General features: G+C 34.0%; 1 protein-coding gene across 1 annotated transcript in view; it reads left to right on the forward strand.

The window, feature by feature from the left end:
* The window catches only part of Kcnh7 (potassium voltage-gated channel subfamily H member 7), a 468,230-nt gene that overhangs the window by 394,049 nt on the left and 51,400 nt on the right, over positions 1-22,781 (forward strand). Inside the window, exons 7-9 of the mRNA XM_090342730.1 lie at positions 6,433-6,858; positions 14,097-14,496; positions 22,195-22,394. Coding sequence (XP_090198856.1) covers positions 6,433-6,858; positions 14,097-14,496; positions 22,195-22,394 — 1,026 coding nt within the window. The remainder of the gene's footprint in view (positions 1-6,432; positions 6,859-14,096; positions 14,497-22,194; positions 22,395-22,781) is intronic.

The raw sequence follows: 22,781 nt of genomic DNA on the forward strand, positions 1-22,781 counted from the left end.
CCCATTTTTTAATGGGATGGTTGTTACTTTGGAGATTAGTTTTTTGAGCTGTTGATATATTTTAGATATGAGACCTTTGTCCATTGTATGGTTAGTGAAGATCTTCTCCCATTCTGTAAGCTTTATAGTTAATTTGCTGTCTATGTCCTTTGCCATGCAGAAGCTCTGCAGTTTAATGCAGTCCCACTTATCCAGCCTTTCTCTGATTTGTTGTGTTTCTGGGTCCTTATTAAGAAAGTTTCAATCTGTTCCAAGGAGACCTAGTGTATCTCCTATTCCTTCTTATGAAGTTTTCAGTGTGTCAGCTTTTACCTCAAGGTCTTTGATCCATTTGGAGTTAATCCTTGTGCAGGGTGACAAAGAAGGATCCAACTTTAGTTTTCTGCAGGTGCTTAACCAGTTCTGCCAGCACCACTTGTTGGAGAGGCTGTCTTTCTTCGATTATATTTTTTGGCTCCCTTATCAAAGATAAGGTTGCCATACATAGGTGGGTTAATATCTGGGTCCTCAGTTCTATTCCATTGGCCTTCAGGCCTGTTCTCATGACAGTACCAAGCTGTTATGGTCACTATAGCTCTGTAATAGAGTCTAAAGTTTGGTATTGAAATTCCTCCTGCGCTGTTCTTTCTGATAAGAAGTGTTTTTGCTGTACGGGATCTTTTATTATTACATATGAAATTTTGGATTGCCTCTTCTATTTTTTTAAAGACTGACATTGGGATAATGATGGGTATTGCACTGAATTTGTAGATAGCCCTTGGCAAAATTGCCATTTTCATGATGTTAATCCCTCCAACCCAGGAACAAGGTAGGTTTTTCCATTTCCTCAGTTCTGCTTTAATATCCTTTTTCAGGGTTTTAAAGTTTTCATGAAAAAAGTCCTTTACATTCTTAGTTAAGTTAATTTCCAGGTACTTTATTTTCTTTGATGCTATTGCAAAAGGAGTTGCTTTCCTGATTTTTGCCTCATTCCTCTCATTGTTGCCATATAGGAAGGTGGTTGATTTTTGAGTGTTAATTTTATACCCTGCTACCTTGCCAAAATTTTGAATCAGCTCAAGCAGCTTGTGAGTGGAGTCTATAGGGTTCTTTAAATACAGAATCATTTCCTTTGCAAAGAGGGAAAGTTTCACTTCTTCTTTCCCTATTTATATCTCCCCTTTATGCTTGCTTCTTGCCTTATTGCTCTGGCTAGGAATTCTAATAGTATGTTAAGAGGAGTAGAGAGGGTGTGCATCCTTGTCTCGAGCCTGATTTTAGAGGAATGGCTTTAGCTTTTCACAATTAAGTATAATGCTTGCTGTGGGTTTGTCATACACAGCTTTTATTATACTGAGGAATGTTCCATGGATTCCTAGTTTCTCCAGAGCTTTAACATAAAGGGATGTTGGATCTTCTCAAATGCCTTTTCTGCATTTATTGAGACAATCTTGTGATTCTTTTCCTTGCTCCTGTTGATGTGTTGAATTATGGTAATTGATTTGTGTATGTTGAACCGGCCTTTCATCCCTGTAATGAATCCTGTTTGATCATAGTGTATAAAATTTTTGATGAGTTGCTGAAAATGGTTGCCTAGTATTTTGTTAAGAAACTTTGCATGAATACTTATCAAAGAAATGGGTCTATAGTTCTCTTTCTTTGATGAATCTCTGTTTGGTTTGGGGATGAGAGTTATACTGGCTTCATAGAATGAGTTTGGCAAAGAGCCTTCATTTTTAAATTCATTGAAGAGCTTGAGAAGTATTGGAGTGATGTCTGCTTTGAAGACCTTATAGAATTCAGCTGTGAATACATCTGGCCCTGGGCTTTTCTTGGATGGGAGGTCTGTTATTGCCATTTCTATTTCAGTGCTTGAAATAGGCCTGTTGAGTTGGGTTAGTTCTTCTTGGTTCAGTGTGGGTATGCTAATGTTGGCTAAAAATTCATCCATTTCTTCTAGATTCTCAAATTTATTGGCATAAAGGTTTGAAAAGTATTCACTCATGATGCTCTGCATCTTAGTAATTTCTGTTGTGATATTACCAATGTCATCTGTGATTTTGTTTATTTGGGTGTGTTCCCTTCTTTTTTTGCTAAGGGTCTGTGAATTTTATTATTTTTTTCAAAGAACCAACTCCTTGTTTTGTTGATTCTTTCTATACTTTCTTTGGACTCCAATTCATTTAATTCTGCTTTGATTTTACTATTGTTTCCTTCTACTGGGATTAGGGTTGGTTTGTTGCTGTTTTTCCAAAAGCTTAAAGTGCGACATTAAATTGTTTGTGTTTTTTTTGTGATTTTTCCAATTTGTTAATGTAAGCACTCAGAGCTATAAATTTTCCTCTGAGTACTGCCTTTGTTGTGTCCCAAAGGAGCTGGTATTTTGTGTGCTCCTTTTTGTTAAATTTCATACACTGTTGAATTTCTGTGCCGATCTTGATAACCCTTTGGTGATTCAACTATGTGTTGTTCAGTCTTCCTGAGTTACAGGGTTTTTATTGGTTGAGATTGGTGTCCAGTTCCAATTTAATGCCCTTGTGGTTTGAGAGATTGCAGAGAATATTTTCAGTTTTTCTGAAATGTGGTCTATTTTGGAAAATGTTCCATGTACTGCTGAAAAAAATGTATATTGTGATGTTGCTGGGTGAAATAATCTGCAAATGTCTGTTAGATGTAGTTGGTCTATGCAGTTGTTCAATTCTGATGTTTATCCCTTGAGTTTTTGCCTATGTGATTCGTCCATAGGTGAGAGTGGTGTATTAAAGTCACCATTAATCACTGTGTTTCAGTGTATATATGGTTTAATGAAAGTAAAGTTTGCTTAACGAAGTTCAGTCATCCAGGATTAGGTGTTGATATTTAGGATGGTTATGTCCTCCTGAAGGAGAGATCCCTTTATTAGTGTGTAATAATCTTCTTTGTCTTTTCTCACTAATTTTAGTTTGAAGTCTATTTTATCTGATATGAGGTTGGCAACTCCAGCCTGTTTAGTTGGGCTGTTTGCTTGATAAACTTTATTCCAGCCTCTCACTTTCAAAAAATATTAGTTTTTGGGGGAGCAAGATGTGTCCTTTGAAGACAGCAGAACGATGGATCTTGCTTTTGATCCAACTAGACAGTCTATGCCATTTAATTGGAGAGTTAAGTTCATTGATATTGAGAGTTAGGATTGAAAAATATTTAGTAGTTCCTGCCTTTTTAAAAAGCTTTCATTAGGGCTTATGGCTTGACAGTTCTTGCGGCACTTAGCTGGTATGATTTTTGGATTCCATTTCTTTGTCAGTATCACGATCGTGTTGGTTTTCAATGTGTAGAACGTGTTTGAGAATTTTCTGTAATGCTGGTTTGGTTGCTATGTAATATTGCAACTTTTCCTTGGAATGGAAGGCTTTTATTGTTCCTTCAGTTATGAATGAGAGCTTAGCTGGGACAGTATTCTTGGTTGGTAGTTATTTGACTTCAGGACATGACATATATCCTTCCCATCTCTTCTTGCTGGAATGGTGTCTGCTGAGAAATCTGTGGCTATTTTGATTGGTTTTCCTTCGTTAGGGATTGTTCTCTTCTCCCTGGTTGCTTTTAGGATCCTTTGTTCTCTTTTGATCCAGTTCGGATTATAATGTGGCACTGGGATGTCCTTTTCTGGTCAGGTCTGTTTGGGCCTGCCCTTCTGGATATTTGGCAAGTTCTCTGAGATCATTCCCTGAAGTATATTTCCAGTACCATTGACCTCATTCTCCAGGCCCTCCTCATTACAAATTAGCCTTAAATTAGGTTTCCTAATTGTATCTTGGACCTCCTGAAGTGTTCTCTCATATTTTCTAGATTTGGTTTGACTCATTTTCTGTTCTTTCTCTATAACAACTAGGTTATCTTCAACTCTGGAGATTCTTTCTTCTGCATTGTCTAACCTGCTATCAGTAGTTTCTACTTTATTCTTCATTTCCCTTCCTTTCAATTGCTCATTTTTGATGTCTTGCATTTCTTTTTTTTTAAATGGACTTCTTTAACTCCTTGATTTCCATTTGAGTGGTTAACTCAGGAGCTTTACTCTCATTGGACATTTGTTGGAGTTCAGTCAGCTTTTTGTTTGTGGACTCTATGAATTTGTTCATTTTTCTTTGTAAATCCTTTATTATGGCCTCTTTATGGCTTCCTCATGTTCATGTATTGCCTTCTTTATGGTTTCATCTCATTTAGATATGGCTTCCTCAAATATCTCTTTCTATATGTTTTGAAACTTTTCATTAATCATGTTTAGCAATTGCATTTGTATAGCATTTAGAGGACTCTCCTCTAGTTTTGCCATTGTCTGCTCCATTGCCTGTTTATATTGAGTGGGAGATGCTATTCCTTGATTTGCCATTTTTCTTGAGTTTCTTGTTCTGACCATTTGAAAATGGGAGCAAGATTAATACTGCACAAGATTACAATTTTTAAGATATAACCAACCTAGAAGTCTTTAGGTGGCCAGACATTGATGTTCACAATTTTAGATTGGTATTATTATTTTCTCTCTCTTTTTGTACATTTACAGACAAATCTAATACCACCACCAGTCAACATTTTATGACCAAGGAAAAAAACCCTCAATCCAATTTCTATTGTATTTAAGTCCCTCTGGACCTACAGTATAATTGAACACCTAGATATACAGTATTGCACAATAACTATCAACACTAGATCCATGCATTATAAACTCTGAAGGATGAACAGATAGAAAAATAGTATGAAAGGCAAGAGAAGAGTAAAGAAAAGAGTAATGTAGGAGTGTAAGGTTAATATAGTAATGAAGAAAAGATAGTATAAGAATAAGTGATCTAAGGTGATAAAATCGTTGAGTACACAATTTAGAAAAAATAAGATAAAACTTATGAAAATAAGAAGAGTATAAGAAGAATATATAGAGAAAAGAGGAAAGTATGTATAGGAGAGTTTAATGATTAAAATTTTTAAAAAGTAAAAAAAAAGAAAAAGAAAAAGAAAAACAAGAAAAAGGTGAGGGGGGGAGATCCCACACAATTGTGAGTTCTTAGACAAGAAATACTAGGGTTAAGAACCAACAGACTAAAAAGCAGGTGACTGTACCAACATAAATATCATTTGTATCCAGTCTGTACCCAGTGCTGTCACTATGTTTCTAGGAATGTCCACAATGACAGAAGGAAAGCAGGGAAAGAAAATGGAAAGAATCATAACATTAAAAAAAAAAAGGTGGTGGTAAAATGGCAAAAAAAAATAAGAACCCATAAAAATGAAAATGAAAAAGGGTGGGAAAAAAAGGGTAATCTTCAGTTGTTTTTCTTTTCTTGGGGTGGGGGACGGGATAGGAAACTCATGTTTCCACTAAATTCGGGATCCAAGCAGTTCAAAAAGTCCTTTTCTCTTGAAATTTGGCTTTGTAGATTTTCTGATCAGTTTGCTTGATTGGGCAGAAAAAAATCTCGGTGGAGTCAAGAGTAGCTTTGTTTACCAGGAGTACTGCCCTGTGGGGGGATGGGGAAACTTCTGCTAGTGCTGGGGGCAGACATCCGACTAAGCTGCCTCTGGGAAAACCTTTATGCTTTTGAATGATGGCGCTGCCAGCACCACTTCTCAGGCTCCAGTCGGTTTGGCAGGGTCCTTGCCAGCAGCAAAGATGGCGCTGCTCTCGGCTGGTGGGTGTGGGGATCTCTTCCCAATGCTGTTCCACAAGGAGAAGTGGAAACATCCATGGAGGTACTCACAAATTGGTGGATTTTCTGGTTCTGTGAAGCTGGCAGGTCCATGCCATGACCAGGTGACAGCTCTGGGCCTGTGCGTGCTCTGTCTGGAGCCGGCATGTTTGTGCTGCCGAGAAGTACTGTCTGCTCAGGTGCTGGAGAGAGGCTTTGTCTCCACAATGGGTCCGAGTGGCTGGGCCTGCTCCACGCTGTCTTCTTGTGCCGGTTTTCTGTCTTTTTCCTCTCTGACTGAGATCTCTTTGGTGCTAAAGCTTAGTTAGGATCGCTCTTTGGGTATAAACTTTCCCCTACGATGCTAGTATCTTGGCGAGAGCTCAGAAAGACTCACACTGAACTGCCGCCATCTTCTGCCGATCTCCTTTCACTTAGTACTATTTTCTAAAATAATTAAATTTTTATGTCTTTTGAAATGAAGCTTTATAGGAAATAACCATTCCTTAGTACCTCAGAAAAATTAAACAAAATAATATTTACCATGAAACACCAGGAATATTTATTTGAATTTTAAGAGCTTATACAGGTTTACTTAAAATTAAATGTGCTTTACATATACTTAAATTTATGAGAATTTTTCTAATAGACTATATCATATGTCTTAATATTTCATAGTAATTCCTTCATGCAATTACTTAAAGATAATAAAGTATTTCCTAAATGAAATGTATTCATGGATTGCAAAGCTACTCAATGATATCTTTAAGTTATACATTGTTTTCTTTTCTGCACTCAGGTTCTGTCTTTGGGAGCAGACGTCTTGCCAGAATACAAACTGCAGACACCACGCATCAACAAGTTTACAATATTGCATTATAGTCCCTTCAAGGCAGTCTGGGATTGGCTTATTCTGTTACTGGTCATATACACTGCTATATTCACTCCCTATTCTGCAGCTTTTCTCCTCAATGACAGAGAAGAACAGAAAAGACGAGAGTGTGGCTACTCTTGTAGCCCCTTGAATGTAGTAGACTTGATTGTGGATATTATGTTTATAATTGATATTCTAATAAACTTCAGAACAACATATGTAAATCAGAATGAAGAAGTGGTAAGTGATCCTGCCAAAATAGCAATACACTACTTCAAAGGCTGGTTCCTGATTGACATGGTTGCAGCCATTCCTTTTGACTTGCTGATTTTTGGATCAGGTTCTGATGAGGTAAGAGCTGCTTAAGAATCTTATTTTGGGATTGATTGCAATTGTAAATATATTTTAATGCCTATTAACAGCACTACTAACTGTTGTTTTACAGATTTATTTGTGTCACAGAGAACATCCATTTTTACTTGGGAATGAAATGGGAATATTTTATCCAATGAAAATAATCTATATTCTCTCTATATTTTCAGAGGAAGCAAAACTTGTTACTTCTCTGAAATAATCAAACTTTGAAATAAGTGATAACATTCACTGTTTAACATTCACTTGTTAAAGTTGATAACATACAGCACATTCTTAGTATTTCAAACACTCTGTTAACTCTGCAAGTGTAAACACATAGAGGGTATATCCTTTTGTCTCAGAATTGGTATTTGAGACAGAACAGACTTAATGTTTATTCAGACTGTTTAAAATCTTGTTTATATACAAGATATTTCTCTTAAGTATCAGCCAGTTTTATACTATTTTTATATATTCCAAATACCTTATAAAGCTCAAAATGATTAGGAAATAAAAATTATGTATATATTGAATGTATTTTCTGTGTCCATAAGTATAATCAGCTACCTAAAGGAATCTGATCAAAATAAAGATAAATTGTAAGTCTCTTACATTTAATCATGACAATAACCTATTGTGTATGTCTTTTAATTATGCAATGCAAAATTTACAGAAGATGTGAAGTACTGTTTGTGTGTACATGTGTGTGCACTATTCCTGGGGCTTAACTCAGGACCTGGATGATGTTTCTGAGCATTTGTGTTTCAGACTATAACTCTCAATAGTTAAAGAATGGTAATATTACCTGCTTCATTAGTTAATTTGAGACATGAATGAAATTATACAGGTGAAAAAAGGAAAAAACCCAAATTACACTGCAATATAAAGTAATGATTTTCATATCATAATGCTAGAGGTTACTCTGAAGACAGATTAGCTAGCCAATTGTTTTCTGAACTGGAGTACCCCTACAGGGTATTTTATCCTTTAATCAGATGGAAATAGAGATGGAGAGAAGTGGTTAAATTTGGGAATGTATATTGGAGATCAGTTGTCTATATTCAGTTGATTAAATACTGAATGAATGAATGAATGAATGAATGAATGAATGAAAAGAATTTGAGGTAGGTCAAAGATGTCTTTGCTTGTTGATGGCTTGGTTATTTTAAAAGCTGAGGACAATGATTGCTTGGACTATCTTTATAGATGATAATTTATTTATCTACCTCGTAAAATGCATAGTAGAATATGTTATGGTATAGCAGAGAAATTCTTGTTTTGATCCTCTTAATTGATCAGCCAAGTGCAAGTAACTTGTAGGTTAGCTACCCTCCACTAACAAATAAAATATAGTACAAAGTATAAGAAATATATAAGAATATAAGTAGAGTAAAAATTAAATATGATTATATCAAATAGTTGTTCAAATCAATGTTTGTATACAAGGACTATGTACTATTTTCTTTGTAAATTTTTTAAGTGTTTGGAGTTTCATATTTTGTATATCTGCAGGAAAGCCTTGGAATACATTTTTAATTACAGGAATAATTCTATAGATGAGATATACAAACTGTGTCAGCCATATCTGGAACAAAGAAGTCTAGGGAAATCTTTTATATGTTACTAGGAAAACATTTCTACCAGACAAATGCAAAAATACACATATACTGAAGACATGTGTTCTACTAATGATAAAAAATGATTTCTTAATTGCTTCATTTTTATGGACTTATTCATATTTTCTTCCAACCATTATAGCCTCACAAATTAGAACTAATCTTGTCAGTCAATTAACCACTGCTTTTTTCCTTTCCAATTTCCATATTAATAAGTTACTGTAAAACTTTTATTTACCATCAATTGTTAAATAAAAAGTTCTAATTTTATAGTTGTGTCCTTCTGTTTATAAAATGTATTTTTTCTTTTTTTATCTTTTTGTTTTTGTTTTATTTTATTTTTTTAAAGTCCTGGGCTTGAACTCAGGGCCTGAACACTGTCATTGGACTTTCTCAAGGCTAGAGCTCTACCACTTGAGCCTCAGCACCACTTCCAGCTTTTTTCTATGTATGTGGTACCGAGGACTCGAACCTGGATTTTCTTGCATAGTAGACAAGCACTGTACCTCTAGGCCAAACTCCTGGCCCTGAATTTTAATTCTAAAACCATACATTTTTCTACAGATGACATAATTGCTCCTGTTTTTTGAAATAAACATTTAATATTTTATCTTAGTTAAATGTGATTCTCCTGATAGTAACAGTAGAGTATCTTCTACAATATTACATGTATGTTGGTGGGGAAAAAATATTGACTATTATCAGGCATATCTTTGTTCTTGATATTTTCCTAATGTTAATGTCATCATTAAACATTGGTCCACGCATAGCACATTACCTCGATATCATTGATACAAAAAATAGCAATACTTTCTTATTCTTCTGAAGCTCAATCTTTCCTCATCTGTTTGAATTTCCATAGTTAACCTCTTTGTAACAACTCTTAGTTTTCTAAGTATTAACAGAGTAGAGAGAGCTCTGCTTATTTGTAGGCTTCATGAGCTCCTTCTTCCCCTGATAATTAGAATTCATGATTGTTTTTTTGGGTGGGGTTGTTTTGGATTTTGGTTTTCTTTGTTTTGTTTTGTTTACTTTTCTGGCCTTTCTTCTTTTTCATTTTGTTATTTTTCATTAATTTTAAATGAAAACAGAAAAGTCCTGATGATACAAGTAAGTAAGAGTTCTGTGAGGGAGCACTCAGTAGAGAGAAAGAACTTCTGCTAGCATCAATATGCTTAATTTATTATCCTGAGAGATGAACCATGGAGTGGATTTGAAAAAATAGCAAATCATACATAGAAAACTACTCCTTCTCTTATAGACTGCTGTCCCTGAGCCTGTTACCATAAATGTAAATAATATCAAAACAAATGATATGCTCATATTCAGCTTAACAAATACAATTGTAAAGGCAAGTTTAAATATGCAAGTCTATAATACAGTTGGTATCTTTGTCTTTAGAGAGTCTTTGGCTTGCATTTGACAACATTTGCAATGGCTTATGTTGGAACTTGATCATGCTCTAATATTTTGTAGCATGATGGACAAAAGATATTTGCTGATCAAATATTTAGTCATTCATGTGTGTTTTATATTTATATATGCTTGACTGCATATTGCTAGCAAGATAGTAAGGTACATTTTTTCACAGGACAAAGCCAATATTGTAATTTTTAAATATAATATCATTAGTTATTTGATATAACATTTGCTTACTATATATCAGAATGATTTGGTAATGTTTCTATCTCATTGTTCAGAAAAAGAAAATGAATTTAAATGATAGAATGATAGAATGTTAAGTGTAAAAGCAAAAAAAAATGTACTGTTGCAATTGGAAGAAAATTCCCAATCCAGTTGTAAATGTCCTTGTTAAAAGTCACAGTTGTTAGAAGAACTGGGAAGTTTGGTACAACTAAAGTAATGACAAGCTAGGAAATTCCCTGGGACCTATATAGGCTTATACATAGTCAAAGTATAGGTATTTGATTGAGTTACTAAATATAGAAATACTAAAATAATATATGTACTGAAAAAAGGACTTGAATCTAGTTTTAATATTATTAAATACCCTTAGGCAACTGATATATTGATGTAAATAAGAATAATGTTAAAAGAGAATCAGCTGAAAAATTGGAGTGGAATATGTATGGTCATGAAATATGTTAATTGATTAAGTATTATTATTTTCCCACTTATCTCTATAAGTTTCATGACCATCAGGATAGAATGATGAATTAAATGGAAAATTTTTATAATATCTTATTCTACAATGTCTTAGAAATCAAAGACATGTATTTAGATTTCCACATTGATAAAAGAATGTTTATATAAGCATACACAAAGATTTCATTCATTGAGGTAAATTATTTTAAAGACAATATGCTGGAAAATGCTAAGAATAAAAGAATTATTTAAAATAATTGAATACTGGGTTTTCTCTTATTGATAATAATTCCTCAGTTTTATTAAAGCTGTTTATATTTTAGTAGAAAACTGAATAATACTGAGAAGTTACGTAATTTGGGACCTTCACAAGATATTTCACTAGCATCAGGAGAGATTTATTATTTATATTTGATTTATTATACAATATGGGGTAAAAAATAGGTTACAAAGTCTTTTTTAAATCAATATAGGGTTTAACATATTCACAAAATTATCAGTACATGTACAGTCAAGAATGTCATAAAATAAAGAGGAATACATTTTATGTAAATATAAGAAAGTATTAAGGATTTTAATGAAATATATGTGGGACATGTTTTGTAAAGATTGAAGCTGGATGATCTTCAGTGGCCACTAGGAAATATAAGTAATTGAATTCCAGAAGAAAAGATATGTTAAGCAAAAAATCATAATAAATTAATTACAAATAAAAATTTAAAGTAGATAAATTATTACAGCAATAAATAAGTTTATTTGTAAGACTATGGTATAGTATGTAGGGATTTAATGTACTGGAGTTCCTTATGTTCCTGTCACTATATTTTTTTGTAGGACTAGAGAATAAATTATCTATTTTCTATCTAAGGCATTATGCCTCACCTTTCATTTTCACGATTCTTTGGCACTCTAAAAATAATTACACTTACCATCTAGAAAGCCTGTATGTTTTTGTCTTTACCAAGAGTAATGTTTAAATGATAGTATTTTCTCGGGGCCAGAAGTTTGGCTTAGTGGTAGAATGCCTGCCTAGCATGCACGAAGACCGGGTTCAATTCCTCAGTACCACATATACATAGAAAAATCCAGAAATGGTGCTGAGGCTTAAGTGGTAGAGCTCTAGCCTTGAGAAAGCCCAAGGACAGTGCTCAGGACCTGAGTTCAAGGTCCAGGATTGGCAAAAAAAAAGATAATATTTTCTCAATCCTAGTGAAAATCTCACAAAAGAATATCAAATAGAAAGACTAACACTGTTTTTAGACAGTTATAAATGTGTTTATAAATTCTGTAATGTATTTGTTAATTAAAATAACATGAGAAGAGATTTCCATAGCATATCTAGTATAAGAAACTATGTAAGCTGCAATATAAATATACATTCATATATCAATTACCTTCAGTCAAATTCTGAACTTAGCACTTTATTTTAAAGGTGAGTTTTGGTTCATTTTTTTACTTTAAGGCATAGTTATAGGCTGTCCATTGAACTGAAAATAAATTGGAGCATTTCATATAGTTCAATCAATTGTGTAGCTAATATTTATTGTATTTTATTTCTTTTGAAACATTTTGTTCCTAAACTACAATTCCAATATTCTAAAAATAATCTTCAAATATTTCTGATTTTTCAAGTGAGCAGAAGGAATAGGAAAACAAATAAGCACAGGATTTTAAACTGCAAAATAATAGAGAAATATTAAATGAGGGTACTTCCTGTTTAGTAGAGTGTGAACATTTATACAAATAAATTTTCTTTCAATATCCTTGATTTGTTCACAATGAGTTTGTATAGTCAACATTCAACGTCTTCTAGTTGGGATTACAGAAATCTAAATAATGCATCTGGAGAGTGAAGAAACTTTATCAACTCATTTCACAATATATAGTTGCTGCCTACTTACAGAAACAAAAAATGTAAGGAATGTTTGATAGAGACATGAAGAACTAGCATCTACAGAGCATTATTAGCATTTGGGTAAGGCAAAACACTGTTATTCTGAAACTGAAGGTCAAGATTATATGAGCAATTTGTCAGACAAAGAGAGGAATGTTTCATTGAGGGAACACCTAATGATGTCATTAACTCCACATCATGCATTGAAAGGAGCTCTGCCTTTTAAATATTGACATAGTTAAGAAAACACGCATGTCTTCATTATACTGTGGAAACTAAGAGGGGAATTGGAAATACAGAAGGAATATTTCCCTTCAAACAAAAAAATTAATAGCTCATCTAAACTACACAAACTTGTCTGACTTTTGGAGTGTTTCAGTATTACAAAAAAGAATTCAAAGGAATATAATGACTTTTTCTCTTGTGACCACTGTGGTGTAAGACAGAAAATAAAGCAAAAACCATGGCAACAGTTAGTAGAACTATTCCACTTTAATGGAAAAATTTTCTTTAGCATCTCTTTTTTAAAAATAATATTAATAGACATAGTCATGGTTATTCTTATGCTGTTTCATCAATTAAGATGTACATATTCTTAACACAGTTGGGTGCAATCTGTAAAATAAACACCAACAATGAGCAGATAAAAATGACTCAATAATTGATTGGTAAACACCATGTAACTATGGAATAATTATATACCCTGTGAATTATATAGTACTTATAGTTGACATTATTTAGGAAACCTAAGAAATGAACTTGTAATTTGTACTTATCGGATTTCAAGTCCAAATAACTGGCTAAGTATCCTGCAATTATATAAAAATATCCTATCATTAGATACCTGGTCAGTAATAATCATGCAATTAATTACAAATATCATACCCCAAGGCAAAATACAATTATATCATTGGGATATCAAGAAACAATTACCAATGCAGGGGGGAAAAGGAGAAATAAATATAGATGGCAATTAACACATGCAATCATCCAATAAGTGTTTCCACATTTACATAAGGAGAGCTTGACTGGTTGTTTTAACTGTTGAGGTCTTTCCCAATTTCAATGTTAGCTACTTACCAAGATTTTTCTCAACTTCTTTTTCAATATGAGCATTACCATAATCCATGCCCTAACATGCCTTCTTTCAAACTGTTCTGTTTAATACTATAATGATATTTTTCATTCCTGGTCTCTCCCCAGAGTCAATAGCCCTTGTTTCTCCATATTAGATTAGAAAAGCAAGATATTATGTTCTGCAGTATATAATTGATGTGTGACACTTCTAGGCATCAAAGAAACTCCAACGAATGTTTATGGGTGAATGAATGCATTAGCAAGTTTCCTTTAAGTGTAGGGCTTTGCTTGGATCTTAAAACCAGTTTCTGTGACCATGGATTTTACATGCTTAAATAATGTCCCCTCTATCTTTCAAAGTACATTCCAAAACAGTTTTCAAGTGTTTTTTCTTAAAGAACCAATTTAATCCTTAATTTAATACCTAAGGTCTCCTCAATGCTTCCACATCTTAGTCTGTTTCTATCAACTATGTTTCATGTAAACACACTCTGCTTTGTTTTCCAAAAACTCTTTTTAACCATACACATTTATTTCCACAGACGACCACGTTAATTGGTCTTCTGAAAACTGCTCGTCTCCTTCGTCTCGTGAGAGTGGCCAGGAAGCTAGACCGATATTCTGAATATGGAGCTGCTGTTCTAATGCTCTTAATGTGCATATTTGCCCTGATTGCTCACTGGCTGGCTTGCATTTGGTATGCCATTGGGAATGTAGAAAGGCCATATCTGACTGACAAAATTGGATGGTTGGATTCCTTAGGACAACAAATTGGGAAACGGTACAATGACAGTGACTCCAGTTCTGGACCTTCCATTAAAGACAAATACGTCACAGCACTTTATTTTACCTTCAGCAGTTTAACCAGTGTAGGATTTGGAAATGTATCTCCTAACACCAATTCGGAGAAAATCTTTTCAATTTGTGTCATGTTGATTGGCTGTAAGTAGATTTCTCTTTTGCTATGTTAGGATGAAATGATACAACAAAATTAGTATCTCTAGAGCACTGAGTATAAAGCAAAAAAGTATAGAAAATTGTAGCTTATATATTATAGAGTACATATATGGGTACGATTTTCATGAGATCTCATCATATCTGTAAAGACACAAAAGGAAATCCTAGGTATGTAATTGCTCTTTGGATTCAGAAACTGAAAATTATATTTCATTCAAATGACTACATTAGGAGTTACTTTTAATTTATTGGTAAAGTTAATTGTAATACTATGTATACATATACATTGCTTTTTTATATAAACATATATAAGTATATACATATTCATTTAAAACACATTGCATACTGTGATTTTTCTTTTGACATTATGGTAAAATCTAAGTGATGGCTTTTTTCCCTTTTATGGAATATAATTTGTTATATATAATATTTATGGTAAAAATATTATCTTTAGCTTACCCTAGCAAGATAAAGAAAATGTAATTTAATAGTGACATTTCTTAATTTACTCAAACAAATTGCTAGAGGTAACCTTGTGGATACCAGGAGGCAATCTCCAAAAGCATGATTAATTTTTACGGCTTCTAAAAGAGCATCAACTTTAGTTTTCATACAGGTCTTAGACTGAAAAATATAAGTGATTTTTAAGTTCAACTTAGTGATTTTGGAAGTGTGCTTAGATAAGACTTATTTATGAAATTTGTATTTAAATTTAGATATACCCAGTTAATCCTCTATTTTATGTAATTGTATTTTACATTTATATGTTTCTACTTTAATTGCTTTTGTATAAGAAAATAACCTATTTTTGTGGGTCGTAGGCCTTGAACTAGGCCTAGGTCCTGTCCCTGAGCTCTTCAGCTACAACCCTACCCTTGAGCCAAGTCCCACTTCCCATTTTCTGTAGGTTAATTGGCGATATGAGTCTCAGGTCCTTTAGTGAGTGGGCTGTCTTTGAACCTTGGTCCTCAGATCTCAGCCTCCTGAGTAGCTAGGATTACAGGCATGAGCCATGGTGCCTGGCTAGAAAATAACATTTTAAAAACACTTAAGATATTCTACAAACTCACTCCAAGTATTGTCTATAAACACAGAGGTAGCCTAATACACAGAAAGAGATTAACTACTAAAACACATATTAACTCTCTCAAAGTAAATATTTTCTGATTGTGAATGCTGGAATATATCTTGTAGTCTATATTTTGGCATTATATGTGGTAAATAAGGAAAAGAAAAATATTCAGGAATGAGGAAATCTTTTTCAGCCAAAGGCCATTGGGATACAGATCACTTTATTTAAAGCCTTACAAAATGAATGATATGGGCAGTCAGACAGCCAACTAGAAGCATAACAAGCTCACATAGATATCCTTCCAAGTACCAAATGATTTTATAGGGCTTATATGGCCTGAGGTATTCTCCAATTCTAAAACTACCTCTGCATACTTAAAAACAGAATGTTCAAACCAGTTTATAATTATATAATGAAGTTAATATAGCTCATAATTTAATAATCCTCACCACTATGAAGAATAAGTGAAATTAATTTATTCTTTTGATTACTTTTGATTAAAGAAATCACAATTCTTTCTTTGATCTATACCTCTAAATCAAGGAAATATTGGCAATGCTTTTGATTCCTTGTCTGACCCTTTTCATTCCCCCCTCTTTGCTTTCCTTCCTTTCCCTCTTTCCCTCCTCCTCCTCCTGCTCCTTCTCTCCTGCTTTGTAAATTTTATATTCAATTATTATTTCTCTTCATTTCCTTTTTGTTTTTGCAGTACTGAGGTTTGTACCCAAGACCTCACACTTGATAGGCTAGCTCTCTACCACTCAAATCAAACCTTCAGCCATGCTTTCTGCTGGTTATTTTCAAAATAAAAATCTAATGGATCTTTCTGGCTGAACTATCCTCCAAACATAGTTCTGTCCATCCTAGCCTTTTTAGTAGCTTTAATTACAGTTTTGAGTCACAGGAAATGCATTTATAAAACATTAATTCTATTGAAATAACATAGTTTAAAATTGTCCATGTTTTCCACATGTGAATTTTATCTCATTAAAAAAGAAGAAACACAATCAAACTGGATTAGTAAAATAACTCATATCCCATAAAATGTATTTTCACAAGAAAACACTTCATTCTCTTAATCTATCAAATGAATTATATGAAGTTTAATATTAATAGGAAAAATTATAAGTATTCCTTGAGAAAATTCTTATACATTTTATACAGTAAATGCATAAAATGTTATAATCAGACTTGAAATTCTACAATAACAATAATTTCCTGAAGCTTCATATATATATATCCTCGATATTACAGGAAGATCTAAGTGTATTAAAAATGACTTGGGTAGCTGGCTGTGGTGGCTCACAACTCTAATCCTACCTACTCAGGAGGCTGAAAACTGAAAATCATGGTTCAAAACCAGCTAGGGCACAGAAGTCCATGAGACTTTTAGCTCCAATTAACCAATAGAAAACCGGCAGTCGCGCTGTGACTCAAGCCTTGAGCTGAAGAGCCCAGGGACAATGCCCAGGACCAAGGGTAGGGTGGTATCCTTGAGCAGATCTCAGTAACAGTGCCCAGGCACAGAGTTCAAGCCCCAAAACAGAAAAAAAAAAAGAAAAAGACTTGTTTTTCCCTGTTTTCTATATTTGTATACCAAGTGCAAAGTCTTAATACTTGTTTAAAGACTTAATTTTTTACCTTAAAGTATAATCAAAAATTTAATGTAAAATATTATATATGCACCAATTATAACTACAGAGATTATCCAGTTGAACCCTCATTATCTGTCAGTTTCTTTAAGCTTAATTTTTATGACAGAAAAATGTTTTGAAGCCAAATCATAACAGAAAATGCATCATGCATAATATGCCAATATAATTCAAAGATGAAAATAACTTGAAACTTATTTTTAATTTCTGGGCACGATGCCAGACATCTGTAATCTTTCAACTGAGAGTGTGAGACTAAAGGTTGGCAGGTTCAAGTATAGCTGAACTACATAGTAAGTTACAGCATATGCTACCTAGCAAGAATCTGCCCAGCAGAAAAGTATCATCATCTCACTAGTGCAAATAACTCAACTATTTATAGAGGCATTTTTAAAAATTACTATTTAAATGTGTTCTCAATTGTGAGTAAAAGGTCACCAGATAATTCATTTTAAAAATAATCAAAATAAATACAAAGGAAAAAGTAAACAATCATTGAGAGAGTATAATAATGTTATACTCATATACGTGTCTATATCTTTAAGCTTATAGTATAACTCGGTATTTAATTTCCAGACATATGCCATATATGTATGTACATGTGTGTATATACATATATGTTACATAGTTATTTATTATAAATTACATAATTTATTTACACATACATTTTTTTTACCAGTTCTGTGGCTTGATCCCAGGGCCTGAGCACTGTCCTTGTGCTTTCTCAAGGCTAGAGCTCTACCACTGGAGCTACAGCACCACTTCTGGCTTTTTCTTTGTATGTAGTACCGAGGAATTGAACCCAGTTGTATGTGCATGCTAGGTAAACACTGTACCACTAGGCCACACTCCCGACCCACACATGCATTTTTTTTTAAATCACAGAAGCTAGCAAAATAAGAGTCAATGTCTTCCATCTTTGACTTGCTTACCAACTTTACAGAACTTCTTGATTTCACAGAACATATAAAACAGTGTCTATTGGCCGGGCATCGGCAGCTCATGCCTGTAATCCTAGCTTCTCAGGAGGCTGTGTGAGGACTACGATTCAAAGACAGTCAGGCACCAAGACTCTTGTATCCAACTAACCACCAGGAAACTGGAAGTGGCAGTGTGGCTCAAGTGGTAGAGCACTAGCCTTGTGCTGAATTGCTCAGGGACAGCACCCAGGCTCAGAGTTCAAGCCCCTCAACTGGAAACAAGAAAAAAAAAACATAGTTACTACAGTTGCCTTCTAACGTGACAGAGTAATTAGATCTTTACCCTCACCCTACTAAGCAAGAAAATTAGAAAAGCAAGCAAACAACAGAAACTTAAACAAAGCTGCCAAGGTTTCTGGGGAGGAAAAGAAGCATTAAAGTGCAATTCTGAGAAAATGAAAGGAACAAGATGGTCCTGGTTCACATTGGCCTCGTGCCTGGAGGCACCTTCTGGACAGCACTGAATATCGAAAGGAAAAACAATCCATGCAGACCACAACAGTTCACCGGATCTAGAAAATGAGGTCAAAGACAGTGGAAAATAAGATGTTGGAATCTACAGTACAGAAATTTAAAAAGAGAAGATGCACACTAAGATGAAAATACATAGAAAAGGATTTTTTTAATTTAGAAAAGAAACATATAACTACTATAAACTGAACATTTGTCAGAGCTCACAGAGATATGAGACGCTCTCAAATTGCAACAAGTAGACTAGAAACCTTTCATTTCACCAAATTGTTCACAGAAATCTCAGGCAAACAATGTGATTGTACTAGAGCCATCTAGCTCATCAAAGCTTTTAAAAACTCTTGTTACAACCCAATTTCCAAAGTGTTCTAACCTTGCACAAGGACAGTGTCTAGTGGACAAGACTGACTGGACAAGATTCTCTAAGTTACAGGATGAGTGTACGCCAAATGAAAATGTTTCTGCATGGCAGAAGAAATGAGGAGAAAAGGAAGAGATAGCCTATAAATTGGGAGAAGATATTTGCAATCTGTACATCTGACAAGTTTCAGTTTCCAGAACACACACACACAAGCAAAAATACTAATGCAACTAAAAACAGCAATAAAATTAAAATCTCTATTCCTCCAAAGAAACAAAAATGACAAACATGCATATGGAAAATGTTTTACTAATCATTAATTTCAATCATAAAAGCACAATACTGAATACTATTAATATTTAAATAGGCAGCATCCATTAAAAATTAATAAATATGGTAAAAATAACAGAAAAATAATTTTAGCTTTAACAAGGGAGATGTTGAATAAACAAAACCCAGAATTGACAGATAATAGAATTTACAGACAAAAGTAAGCTCCTGAAAAAATGTGTATATGAATTATGAGGCCTCCCCGCTTCCCCCTAAATAAGAAGCAAACAGAAATAATGGCTGTTTTTTTACCCAAGGCTTATGGATATGATGAGTTACAGAGCAAAGATTTTAATGAATCCCAAACAGGATGGTTGAATAGATGAAAGATAGATAGACAGACAGACAGACAGATAATCAAGGCATATTATAATCAAGCTGATCAAAACTAGTTTTAAGGGGGACCAGGAGTTTGGCCTAGTGGTAGGGTGCTTGCCTAGCATGCACGAAGACCCGGGTTCAATTCCTTAGCACCACACACTTAGAAAAAGCCAGAAGTGGTGCGGAGGCTCAAGTGGTAGAGCTCTAGCCTTGAGAAAAATCCAAGGACAGTGCTCAGGCCCTGAGCTCAAGCCCAGAACTGGCAAAAAACAAAACACAAACAACAACAACAAAAAAAACCAACTAGTTTTAAGGGGAAATCCCATAAGTCACTAGAGAGAAAAAAGTCATTAGGCATATCAGAATTAAACATGATAGAAGGTTTGTGTGTGTGTGTGTGTGTGTGTGTGTGTGTGTGTGTGTGTGTGTGGTGTGTATGTGTGTGTTGGTAGGTCATGGGACTTGAACTCTAGGCCTGGGCTGTATCCCTGATCTCTTCAGATCAAGGCTAGTGCTCTACCACTTGAGCCACAGAGCCACTTCCAGCTTTCCAGTTGTAAATTGGAGATAAGAATCTCACAGACTTTCCTGCCCAGGATGGCTTTAACCATGATCCTCAGAGTCTCCTGAGTAGCTAGGATTACATGCCTGAGCCACCAGTGCCCGGCCATGATAGTTTTGATATGGGAAAGAATAATATCAAAAAGATCATGGATGAAGACTCTTAAAATAAAAGCTAAATGTGTCAACACAGAAGTTTTGTTTAATTAAAATAATCCTTCAAAACCAACATAAAATCAAGCAAATTTTATCATGAGAAGATCACAAGAAAATATATAAACTTCTCCAAGTGAAATCAGAAATATAATCAGAAATATAAAACCTGAACACAAAGGAATTACAGAATCTAGAAGTAGTAAGTATACCAAAGATGAAAATATTCTACCTAATTAGATACATTGAAAATAATTATTTAAACTGAAGGTGATATCAATGACATTACATTGAATTTATAGTTTTTGTGTCATGTGTACAAGGAGAGAGTATCATGACAACCTGACATATGACAAAATGTACATAATGGGACAGGTATGGTTCTTGAAGTTAACATGTGACCAATCTGCATATGTTGATAATTACATACATCCTTTATATGTGCTAAAAATAATGTGAACTGATATCCAAAAAAGTTCTGCCTTTCGAAGAAAAAAAAAGTTTTCTTACTTTTCTTCTTTCCTAAGGTTTCTCTCTGGCTTCAGATTATTGTGAACCATAATCAACAAACATAATAAGATATACAAAAGATAAGCTAATAAATAAATGACCAAGACATCTTGTTAGGTTAACAGAGCCTGTATTTACATTTTCAAGTGATCAACTAGCTCACATAAAAGTTATTTGTAGAACATGTTTCAAGAAAACAATGTTGGTTGAAACCAGTTGAGTCAAATATCTCATGATGTTTTCTTTCTATTGTTGCTTTCCCCACATGCCTGGAAATCTGCTCTGCCAGTGCCTGAAACATGTGTTTCCTCATTGCTGAGTTCCTGAGAGATCCCAAAGCTAATACACATACCATGAACTGTGTGATTTTCTGCTTAGATTAGAACAATTATTTGCCAAAAATATTTGAATCTGAATATAAGTATAAAATGAAAAAAGAAAGTACACAAGTAGCATATTTTTAAATCATAAAGATATAGCCCAAAATATAAAAATAAGAATATATTACCTAAGCAGAAAATGGGTATCAAGGGATATTATAGCATTTTTATCCTATGAATATTTTTTCTTACACAACACTGTGGTGAGTGAATTGAAATACATTATTGACAATATAATAATAACATGAATTGCTTAAACAGTCATCACTTTGAAAATTGAAAATGTTCACAATAAGAATCAAAGTTTTGATAAATATTGATTTTCAGCTAAGAGATGATACATAAGTTAAAAAAATAGATAGTTTTTACTCCAATTCAAAAAAAGTTTGCTTTAAGATACCTAAAAGAATTTTTTTTCCATAGGAATTTTTTTCCAGAAAAGGTATTTATGGCTGGAAGCATGGACCAGCAGTATAGTGCTTTACTAGCCAACACAAGCCCTACAATTAAGACTCCAAAATTAGCAAATGTGGAGGGAGGTGAGAGGAGGAAAAGGAGAAGGAAGCAGAGTATGATAACCCATGATATGACATTACAAAGACTAGCGGTTTATTTAGTCCTGATGCATTTAAGCCCTACACATATCACCTGAAATTATTAGCAATCAGTTTTTGCATTAATTTAGAATCCATGAGGAAATTGAGTAATTTCTGACTTTAGATGTCAGACTGTCAGATGTATATGCATATTAGTTTAACTTCTTGGGGGGGGAGTATGCAGTGGTACATTAGGACAACTGGATAAATGTAAGCACAATCTACATGCTTGAAATTATGAGTAGAATATCACATCCAAGTACAGTGTTCTCCCATAATTTTTTTATCTAATCCAGCCCTAATGTATGCAAGCATTTTTGGAAATGTTTCTGCAATTATCCAAAGACTGTACTCGGGAACTGCCAGGTACCATATGCAGATGCTTCGGGTAAAGGAATTCATTCGCTTCCACCAAATTCCCAACCCTCTGAGGCAGCGGCTTGAAGAATATTTCCAGCATGCGTGGACATACACCAACGGCATAGACATGAACATGGTATGTATTTCTGTTTCCCAAAATGGAAGTGCTAGGGCACACTATAGCTAGTCAAAGTGGAAAAAAACTCAATCTCACCAGCTTTGAACCCCTTGCTTTTGTTTTTTTCCTCTCTTGAATATTTATTTTTCTCCCTTGGAGATAGTGTCTCATTCTCAATTCATGGCATTGCATGGTGCTATATCTAGTTATACTGTGTGGCAAAGGCATTATAACATGATGCAAACTGATATAGCTGGGTGTGGTAGAGTTCCCCTGGTGGTTACAGAACGTATTGCTTTAACCAGCACTTGGGTTTTCACTAAAAGAATTATTTTCCTGAATACAAAGAAGTTGCTGGACCAATGTCTAATTAAAATTAAGCAACTGACGTATGACAACTTCAAT

The sequence above is a fragment of the Megascapheus bottae genome, chromosome 12 (assembly GCF_031878675.1).
Source record: "Megascapheus bottae isolate mThoBot1 chromosome 12, mThoBot2.hap1, whole genome shotgun sequence".
NCBI lineage: Eukaryota > Metazoa > Chordata > Mammalia > Rodentia > Geomyidae > Megascapheus > Megascapheus bottae.